Genomic DNA, 11,414 nt, shown 5'->3' with positions numbered 1-11,414 from the left:
GATAGACAGCATTTCATGACTGAATTAAAAAATAATTCCTAAAATAGCAATTCAAAAATGTAGTCTGAATATATCTCAAAAGGTAGTCAGAATATGTGTGAAATATGGTGAAAAAACCTTGATGATTTCAAATGTAAGAGAACTGTTTTGGGGGACATTGTATTATACATGAATATTCATGTTAGGACACACCAAATTACCATTATTTGTTCTAATTTCAAATCTGCCCTCATTTAACAATGCTTACCCTCCTATAAAATCCATTAAAGCATATCTATAGTAATTTATGCAATATTGAGATGAGTACAAATGCTATCCAAATGACCCTTCTAACATGGAATTGCTGGTATGACCCTCTTGACTTCTCAGCAGCTTGGTAGGGCTCTGTAATTTCCAAATGTATTTGAGTTGCAAGTAGTAGGATTTTAAGGTGAAATCAAGAAGAGACATTTACAGAAATATATATATTTTTGCTTTAACTGAAGCTATCCCTGAAAAATAAACACTTTTTCCAAAATACGTACATTTGTTGGTGAGTGATGCTTTATGTAGGTGAAGCCATCCTCTCTATTAGAAACCCACTTAAGGTGGCCTTGGATGACGCCTAGTACATACTGTTACAGTTAGGTAATTCTGCAAACCATCCTGACCTCTACAACAATTGACATAAGACAGAGTAATTATGATTTATGGTAAAAAAAAAATACTATACTTTTGTGTCTAGCAGTGTTTAGGCCTCGTTGAATGTGACTCTTCTCTTTTCCCATTTCCATACATTCATGATAATTTGAGGTAACATCAGAATACCTCGAATGGGATCGAAAGATGTTACAAAGCTGTCAGCAAACACTGAATGCAGGATTTAAAGAATATTATATGTAATCTAACCTTGAGCTTCCTGAATTTCAAGTGTGACATACTGTCTTATCCCATTCATACCAAGATAAAAACCAGCCATCTTTACAGTAGCATGTAGTCTTCTTTTTTACCGCCTTTTTATCTGCGAGTATTGCCGGTAACAAGCACGTACTTTTATTTTTGCCAGCTGAGGTAATCATCAATGCAGTATTATGTTTTAAACTCCCATCAGTGCTTCAGTATAAAACGTCCCCTTTCATCTTACTGGCTTTGGCACGCATTAAATCATGAATATTCTATTGTTGTCCGACATCAAACTTGTTCTTGCTGTTATGAAAAGATATAAACACAAAAATGTCAGTCTGCATGACATCGCAGCAATTAATATATGGTAATGAACAGATTCCAAAGACATCAGAAACGATGTGGTATGATGTGGCATTGGCCAGCCAGTAGACAAACACTAGTATCTCCAAGATCTTGCCCCATCCATTGTCCCCTTCTTCTGGCTGTAACCCTCCCACTAGACTGTCAAATGAATATCGGTTCATCCAAAAATGCGTCTTTACGGCTCTATTTATCTTCCAAATAGAGCCGGGAACATTGGGGTTCAGGACAATGACCCAACACACCTCCAGGCTGTGTAAGGGCTATTTGACCAAGAAGGAGAGTGATGGAGTGCTGCATCAGATGACCTGGCCTCCACAATCACCCGAACTCAACCCAATTGAGATGGTTTGGGATGAGTTGGACCGGAGAGTGAAGGAAAAGCAGCCAACAAGTGGTCAGCATATGTGGGAAATCCTTCAAGACTGTTGGAAAAGCATTCCAGGTGTAGCTGGTTGAGAGAATGTCAAGAGTGTGCAAAGCTGTCATCAAGGCAAAGGGTGGCTACTTTGAAGAATCTAGAATATATTTAGGTTACTACATGATTCCATATGTGTTTTTTCATAGTTTTGATGTCTCCACTATTATTCTACAGTGTAGAAAATAGTAAAAAATAAAGAAAAACCCTTGAATGAGTAGGTGTGTCCAAACTTTTATATGTATATACAGTATATATTTTTTAAACTAGAAAAGATGACACCTGTTCTGTCAATTAGTACAAATCAAATAGTTGGCTCATACCAGTTCTCTGACACGCTTTTGGAACACCTGCAGCTTCATTGGCTCATTTACAGACAGTAGCTTTCAAGCTGACTCATTGATTGGCTCACTGACATTTGTTGCGGATCTATCCTCCAATAGTGGGGCTGTACCACAGGGGACTGACAATGGACTTTCGCCATCTCTGTCTATACAGACTACTGGCTAATCATTCAAAACAATGCCAGTGTGAAACAGTGGCAGATTCATTAAAAAAGCTGGAAAGATCACACATTATTAGCCAAAGTGATCCGTTTGTGGCTCGGCTCAGTTTTTCAATTCACGTTCCAGACAATGCTTTGATGTCAAGAATAGCCTGTAGCAATGACTCAATAATCATCTAACCCACTAGATCAGTCTGCCTTGTATATTCTTATATCCCTGATCACATGACCACTTGCGTATTCAATTATTTGCTCAGTCATTTGATCTCTATAGATGCCTACTGTTGAAAATGTGGACATAAGCTAATTGAGCCTTGTTAGCAAGTGACCTTCCTTCTAGAGGTCTTCACAGGTCTAAAAGTTGGTCCCTTTGCAAAATGGACCAGGGGCTTTACCACCCAGACCCGATATGCATAAATAAATTTAGAGACCCGTTCCAAACGGACGGAGGACAACTAGAGCCGTTCCGTATAGACCTGGTTGGATCCAGACCCGGTCCGATCCGAGTGAGGGAAGCAGCAGAAAAGTACTTTTTAAGCTACTTTTTAACCAGAGCTGATAAAGCGCGAGATGGAGAGAGTGGTGCCGCTCTAGCAGGCGGGGAGGGGCCATACTGTGAGCGAGTAACACGGGACGTCTTGGTCGTTGTAGCCTATTCTTCTCCTTTAACTTAATTCTGTAGTTTTAATTCCATCTTCCATTGATTAGATACTTTATCTCCTAACTTTTGCCACAGCTGTGCGTATGCATGTGTGCGTGTGTCCATGCCTGTGTATGTGTCAGACATCAAGAGGTGTAATCGATAGGCCAGATAGCCAGCCCAAAGCGCTGGAAGGAACTGAATGAGTCAGAGGTGGGATTCATTTTAGGACAGATGAGGAGGCTGCATGACAATGTGATATATTCAGCAACTGGGGATTAATGAGTAGGACAGATGAGGAGGCTGCATGACAATGTGATATATTCAGCAACTGGGGATTTATACAATAGCATTTCCAGTAAAGCTGATTGCTTGAAACATAGTGGCAGTTAGAATACAGTTCCTAAATGTTATTGATACAATTTAAATCACCACTGTGAAGGCTTTTTAAAACACCTTAAAATCAAGACTCACATCGCTGACATTGATAAAACCATAAATTAGATTGATTAATTTGACATATGCTAGAAGGACAACCTGTATGTGCTGTGAGGTGAGGGGCAGCAGGGCAGGGCTAGCCATACCTATCTCCATGTCAGACCAAGAACATCCTCCAGATATGATGCCCACCCTTGTAAACATCCCTTCATTGGCTGAGAGACAGGGAAGAGTTGGGGATGAGATTGCTGAGGGGTGTCTGAAGGAAAAGTGAGAATGATTCTGCTAAGTGAAGATCTGGCTGTCTGTGTGTGCTTTAATACCTATTCTTTCAGTTAGTGTCTCAAACTCTCTGGACTTAGCCACTCACTCACTCACTCACTCACTCACTCACTCACTCACTCACACTCACTCACTCACTCACTCACTCACTCACTCACTCACTCACTCACTCACTCACTCACTCACTCACTCACTCACCACCACTCACTCACTCACTCACTCACTCACTCACTCACTCACTCACTCACTCACTCACTCACACCACTCACTCACTCACTCACTCACTCACTCACTCACTCACCACTCACTCACTCACTCACTCACTCACTCACTCACTCACTCACTCACTCACTCACTCACTCACTCACTCACTCACTCACTCACTCACTCACTCACTCACTCACTCACTCACTCACAGACACACACTCTTTCCATGTATCTCTCAAACTCTCTGCCTCCCTCTCTCTCTCTCTCTCCCTTTCTCCTTCTCTCTCCATTCTCTCGCTCTCACTTATCCCTCTCTCTCTCTTTCTCTACCCTGCTCTCTTCTCCTCTTTTTCTCAGATACCTCTCTGGCTGAAGCTGTGGTAAATAGATGGCAGCGTGAGTCCAGAGGATGATGAGGCTTTCCTGCCAGTGGAGTCTGAGCTAGAGGCAAACAGCCACCTGCGGTCACGTATCGGACTGCCTCCCAATGTCTCAGACTATACACTTCACTGCCCAGTGTCTGCCTGGCACTCGAAGCTGAAGCGCTTTAAGGTAGCAGCTCCTCGTTAGGCACAGAAACTCTTTGGACATATTAAGGGAATAATGAAGAATGAAGTGTGCTGAAGAGTGCTGACTGAAGAGACCCTACAAAAACAATGAATGCCACGCACCAGCATCACCATGGATCATTCCACCTACGGAACCACAGCTCTGGAGCTCTACCTTTCAGCAATCAGCAGCCCCAGGCTATGGCGGAGAGATTCCGTGGTTTGCCTGGGTGTTACGAGCAGCTGCTCATCTCCACTGAGGTCTTCCTCACGCTGGGCATCGTCAGCCTGCTGGAGAACATCCTGGTTATTGCCGCCATCATCAAGAACAAGAATCTTCACTCTCCCATGTACTTCTTCATCTGTTCCCTGGCCGTGGCTGACATGCTGGTCAGCGTCTCCAACGCCACTGAGACCATTGTCATGGCGATGATCACTGATGGCAACTTGGGGATCGGCGGTGGCATGATCAAGAGCATGGACAACGTGTTTGACTCCATGATCTGTAGTTCCCTGCTGGCGTCTATCTGGAGCCTGCTGGCCATCGCTGTTGACCGTTACGTGACTATCTTCTACGCACTACGCTACCACAACATTATGACCGTGCGCCGGGCTGCCGCCATCATCACCAGCATCTGGACCTTCTGCACCGTGTCGGGCGTCCTCTTCATCGTCTACTCGGAGAGCACTACCGTCCTCATCTGCCTCATCATCATGTTCTTCAGCATGCTGGTGCTCATGGCCTCGCTGTACGTCCACATGTTCATGCTGGCGCGTCTGCACATGAAGAGGATCGCCGCTCTGCCTGGCAACGGCCCCATCTGGCAGGCAGCCAACATGAAGGGTGCCATCACCCTCACCATCCTCCTGGGGGTGTTCATAGTGTGCTGGGCGCCCTTCTTCCTCCATCTCATCCTCATGATCTCCTGCCCCAGGAACCCCTACTGTATGTGCTTCATGTCTCACTTCAACATGTACCTCATTCTCATCATGTGTAACTCTGTCATCGACCCGCTAATCTACGCCTTCAGGAGCCAGGAGATGAGGAAGACCTTCAAGGAGATCTTCTGCTGCTGGTATGATATTGCCTCTCTGTGTGTCTCTGTGTGAAATTCCCAGCAGGTACTGAACCTTATGGAGATACTGTATGTGAACTGTTCAGGGACAGTTTCAAAGAAACAGTATTATAATATCTGTAAATAAGGACAACTTTTCATTTTTGCCTTATGAGCCAAATAACATTTGCAATATAGTTGAACATGACTAATGTAACTACATATTGATAGATTTATCTCACTACCACACAAACTATTGAGTCAACACATGTAATGGCTATCATTACATAGAGGTTTGTGAATAGTTTTTTTCCTCGTCTTTATCAAGGATTCCAATAATTTGGATTCCTATCTTTTTGAGAAAAACATGTATTACTTGTTAAAACATTTCCCCCCCCCCCAATATTGATAAAGATGAGCAAAAAATAAATAAATGAAAAATAATATAAACTCAGCAAAAAAACAAACGTCTTCTCAATGTCAACTGTGTTTATTTTCAGCTAACTTAACATGTGTAAATATTTGTATGAACATAACAAGGTTCAACAACTGAGACATAGACTGAACAAGTCCCACAGACATGTGACTAACAGAAATGGTGTAATGTGTCCCTGAACAAAGGGGGTGTCAAAATCAAAAGTAACAGTCAGTATCTGGTGTGGCCACCAGCTGCATTAAGTACTGCAGTGCATCTCCTCCTCATGGACTGCACCAGATGTGCCAGTTCTTGTTGTGAGATACCCCACTCTTCCACAAAGGCACCTGCAAGTTCCCGGACATTTCTGGGGGGAATGGCCCTAGACCTCTGTAACTGTCCCTGTAACGAACAGCGTTGAGATTACCTGCAATGACAACAAGCTCAGTCCGATGATCCTGTGACACCACGCCCCAGACCATGATGGACCCTCCATCTCCAAATTGATCCCGTTCCAGAGTACAGGCCTCGGTGTAATGCTCATTCCTTCCACCATAAATGCGAATCCGACTATCACCCCTGGTGAGACAAAACCGCGACTCATCAGAGAAGAGCACTTTTTGCCAGTCCTGTCTGGTCCAGCGACGGTGGGTTTGTGCCCATTGGTGAGGACCTGCCTTACAACAGGCCTAGAAGCCCCCAGTCCAGCCTCTCTCTGCCTATTGCGGACAGTCTGAGCACTGATGAAAGGACTGTGCGTTTCTGCTGTAACTCCGGCAGTTGTTGTTGCCATCCTGTACTTGTCCCGCAGGTGTAATGTTCGCATGTACCGATCCTGTGCAGGTATTGTTACACGTGGTCTGCCACTGCGAGGATGATCAGCTGTCCGTCCTGTCTCCCTGTAGCGCTGTCTTAGGCGTCTCACAGTACGGATATTGCAATTTATTGCCCTGGCCACATCTGCAGTCCTCATGCCTCCTTACAGCATACCTAATGCACGTTCACGCAGATGAGCAGGGACCCTGGGCATCTTTCTTTTGGTGTTTTTCAGAGTCAGTAGAAATGCCTCTTTAGTGTCCTAAATGTTTATAACTGTGACCTTAATTGCTTACCGTCTGTAAGCTGTTAGTGTCTTAACAACCGTTCCACAGGTGCATGTTCATTAATTGTTAATGCTTCAATGAACAAGCATGGGGAACAATGTTTAAACCCTTTACAATGAAGATCTTACGAATAATCTTTGAAAGACTGGGTCCTGAAAAAGGGACATTTCTTTTTTTGCTGAGTTTAAATAGTGAGCTATATTGTATACAACCCCCCTGAAAATGATATATTTTTACACTAAAACAATGAAAAAAAAGAGATTTTGTTTAATAATAAATGTTTTTCTCAAAAAGATAGGGGTCAATATTATTGGCACCCCTGTTTTCAGTACCTTTCAATACCTCACCTTATGAAGACAATGGCACTGAGCCTTTTTCTATAATGCTTTATGAGATTGGAGAATGCATTGGGAGGATATTAGACCATTCCTCCATACAGAATCCTTTCAGATCATTGATATCTTTCACCTGAGCCCAAATCAGCTCAAACCATAGGGTTATTGTCTTGCTGGAAGATCCACTTATAGCCACATTTTAGCCTCCTGGCAGATGCAACCAGGTTTTTGGATAACATTTTCTGGTACTGGGTAAAGTTCATGATGCTCTTGACCTTAGCAAGTGCCCCACAACCAGTAGAAGCAAAATAGCCCAATAACATCAAAGATCCACCACCACAACGTTTTAGAGTAGGTTTGGGGTTATTTTCTGCATATGATTCCTAATTTCAATGCCAACCCCACCACTGATGTGCGTGGCCAAAGAGCTCTATTTTCATGTCATTCAACAAATGTAAAATCCTGGAGTTTGCTAAATGGCATTGACGCTTTGATTGGAGCCAGGGCTGTAGTCAGATGACAGGAACATAGAGCTCTTTGGCGTAAAAAATAGGAATCGTATATAGAAAAGAACCCCATACCTACTGTAAAATATGGTGGTGGATCTTTGATGTTATGGGGCTATTTTGAATCGTATCTTTTTCAGAAAAACATTTATTACTTGTTAAGCATATCATTTTCCCAATTGTTTTTGCCTACAATATAGCTCAGTATTTGTATTATTTATTTTAAACTGTCTGTTTTGCTTGTCTTTATCAAGGGTGCCAATCATTTGTATTCTTATCTTTTTCAGAAAAACATGTATTACTTGTTAAAGATGCACTATGGAAAAATCGCTCCACCATTTCCCGGTTGTTAAAATTTGAATTGTTCACCTAATTTGTGTTTATGTGACAAAACAAGCAAGTATAGTGTAGAGAATCATTGTAGCATCTAAACCGCTGTGAAATATATTTTCCATAACCAAAAGTGTTTTCAGCTGTTTGAAGCTGGTGTACAAAACCGAAAGTAAAAGAAGCAAAAACAAAACTTAAAAACTGGAAGCATAGAAATAGCCTACATAGAACAGATTCTTAGATTTGCTTTCAACAAGAATGACAGATCTAAAACTCAAATGTCTATGTGAATTTTGTCAGGTTGCCTAAAAAGTTACATATCGCAGCTTTAAACAAAATATTTATATATTTTTCAATTATATTAGCATAAAAGCATATCATTTTCAAAATAATTGGATATACAATATAGCTCTTTTTTGCTCGTCTTTATCAAGGGTGACAATCATTTTGGACCTGCCTGTATATGTGATGAAAAAAGGAACTAAACCTACTGCTATACAGAGCCAAGGAAGTGAATGAAAACATGTATTACTTGGCTGTAGGCAATCTGTTACAAGACAAGAGGAGAGCTATACAATCTTGTTTCACTGCTATGTGCAAGTAAAATGCATCAGTGTGCTTTCAATTAAGTAGACTCTGCATGTTATTCAGCATAAACATTTTCCAGATATTTCATTTCCAGATGTAGTTTCCTTCTTTTTATGATGTGACTGGAATATTATGTAGATATGTGATTTCACTTATTCATGAGGCATCTTCTGTGGATTTATTTTGGTGATGATGATTAGCCTATTCATTCCTTGTGGAACATTCTGCCTTCAATGTTTACTATGACTCTAGGCTAAGTGTTCCAAACATGAATAACCGCTGCCAGGGGATGTGATTACGTATCACTTTTTTATTCCTATTTTAGTGTGAAATGAAATGATGTGTTTTGAGGTTTTGAACGTTTTGAGGTTGCAAGTGAAATCTTATCAAGATTTCTACTTGTTCCCCAGTTTTAAGTTGCTTGCTAGTGGCATAGCACGGTTGCCAGGGAAACTAACCCTTGATAGAAACATACACTTCCCAATATTTTCTTATATTTCATTTTGATTGATGGAATGGATTTAAAACTGGAAATGCAGAGCATTGTTCTAATAGGCTAGTTCCTAATGTCAAACAACAGTTAGCTCTACTGGGAATGATACAGCAAGGGACAGAAAATGACATGCTGATCTGTTCTTATTGACTTTGGTTGTTTAGTTGGTTCCTTGTATTGACAATAGCATATTTCACTGAAAGCTACTAGGGAGTCAGGCAGCCCGCTGTGTTCTAGTTATCAGCCAGGATAAATGAACAGGTGGATCTTGACACAATTCTCTTTGGAGCAGGAGCTGAAAGTTACAGTGTCTAATGATGATGTGGAGTTAAGCACTGGAAGACAAAGTTGCCCATCCTCTGTCTCTTATTAACAGAAGAGTATATAATAGGATTTTCCATCAATCTATTAGCCTGTTTTAATTACATTATTATGCAGTATTTGATTACATTTTATTAAATTAAATCACCCCCATATACAAATATCTGAGTCTGAAATAAGCAAAACAAAGAAAGTGACCTTGGCTATAATTAGGCTTCTATTAGTGCACTAGTGTGATGTCACCCCAGTTTTATTTTCAGTTTTAACAACAGCTGCCAGACTGCAAAACAGAAAATCAGAAAATGGGAGAAGGTGGGTGTCAGTAAGAAATGTTTTCAAAGGCAGAGAACAATGATGATGCTCTCTCTCTTTGATGTCACCTACTATACCCAGCAGCCGTCAGGTTTATTAGAAACAGTTACATAACTTTAATGCTTGAAGGTCGCTGACTCATCTCTGTAGGTTTTCACAGGGCCTACCTCCACATTTACAATTACTAGCTCACCTTGGATCTCACAATCCATGTTTGCACTTAAAGAGGCAATCTGCAGATCAAACAAGAACAAAGCCAATCACCTGCCATGGTTTTTGGTAAACAGCTATGGGATGGGGCTGGAGAAATGGAACCACTCTCAAATTCATAGACAGCACTATGGACTCAAGGACTGAGGCTATATAGTGTTGTTTTATTACATTGTTTACAAACAATGGATTTTGGTTCTGATGGGTTGCAACAGTTAAAACTAAGCTCATGAGGCATTTTAAGTTATATTCCTCAAGAATCAATTGAGTTCCAACCCCCCCTCCCCTTTTGCCCTCAGAACAACCTCAATTTATTGGGGCATAGACTCTACAAGGTTTCTAAAGTGTTCCACAAGGATGCTGGCCCATGTTGACTGCAATGCTTCCCACAGTTGTGTCAAGTTGGCTGGATGTCCTTTGAGTGGTGGACCATTCTTGATACACACGGGAAACTGTTTAACGTGAAAAACCCAGCAGCGTTGCAGTTCCGTACACACAGTTCCCTCCTCTTCATCTACACTGATTTGAAGTGGATTTAACAAGTGACATCAATAAGGGATCATAGCTATCAACTGGATTTACCTGGACAGTCTGTGTCATGGAAAGAGCAGGCATTCATGATGTTTTGTACACTCAGTGTATAGTCCAAAAACGTATGTAGCAATCGCAGATTGCCCCTTTAACTAGTTTTCATGTTTCACTGACTCCGCTCTCCAGACAGTACATTTTTTCCCAATAGAATATCATAGGATTCTCACAATCCTATAGGATTTTGTGTCACCTCTATCAAAATCCTATTGAACTACTTTTTTCCTATTGGAGAAAAAAAAGTGATCCTATAGGATTCTCGCAGTCCTATAGGATATTGCGTCACCTGTATCAGAATCATATTGGAATTATATTGGACTGCTTTTTTCCTATTCGGAATCACAATTAATCCTATTGGACCAAGATTCTCACAATCCTGTAGGTTTTTGGTAAATCTTGTAGGATTTTGTCACCCCAATCAGAAACTTATTCAAACTTTTTTTCCTTATTGAACCCAATAAATAATAGTTTTTGTCATAAGTTCCAGTACAATACAATAACATGAATTACAACATTTTTGTTGATTGGAAACAACAGTTCTATATTAATTCCTGTTTTATTCACCTGTAAGAAAGCCTGTCCCTTTAAGAGTGACTGATAACATCACATCTAGAACGAACTCCCAAGTTCAGCTCAACACCTGTGGCCGTGCAGATAATTTTTTCAAACATTTTTATTCTAACTGTTTTATCCTTCACTGTGAATGTAAGAACTCTGGGTACAGTATTTGTTTCCTTATGTTTCCTTATGTTTTAGTCATATTTTTGTCATGTTGCAGCATTTTATGCACTTGTTTTTATGCTAGCTAAGAAACTACTGTTAGCCACATTTTGCTGTTAACTGACTAGCTAGCTAAGTTGTAGCCATTTGTATCT

At 41.1% G+C, this 11,414-nt stretch overlaps 1 protein-coding gene across 1 annotated transcript; it reads left to right on the top strand.

Annotated features, from left to right (window-relative positions):
- Positions 1–4,120: 4,120 nt before the first annotated feature.
- On the top strand, positions 4,121–5,753 carry mc4r (melanocortin 4 receptor). Its single transcript, XM_024390837.2, has one exon. It carries the CDS (start codon positions 4,392–4,394, stop codon positions 5,391–5,393), a length of 1,002 nt encoding a protein of 333 aa, XP_024246605.1. The 5' UTR covers positions 4,121–4,391; the 3' UTR covers positions 5,394–5,753.
- Positions 5,754–11,414: the final 5,661 nt, after the last annotated feature.

This window comes from Oncorhynchus tshawytscha, linkage group LG28, assembly GCF_018296145.1.
Source record: "Oncorhynchus tshawytscha isolate Ot180627B linkage group LG28, Otsh_v2.0, whole genome shotgun sequence".
Classification (NCBI taxonomy): domain Eukaryota; kingdom Metazoa; phylum Chordata; class Actinopteri; order Salmoniformes; family Salmonidae; genus Oncorhynchus; species Oncorhynchus tshawytscha.
Note: the sequence above shows the minus strand (reverse complement) of the source record. Positions and strands in the feature narration are given on the sequence as shown.

What these genes read in the sequence shown, in the direction of transcription:
- mc4r (XM_024390837.2), top strand. Translation starts at nt 4,392, where the DNA reads ATGAATGCCACGCACCAGCATCACCATGGATCATTCCACCTACGGAAC.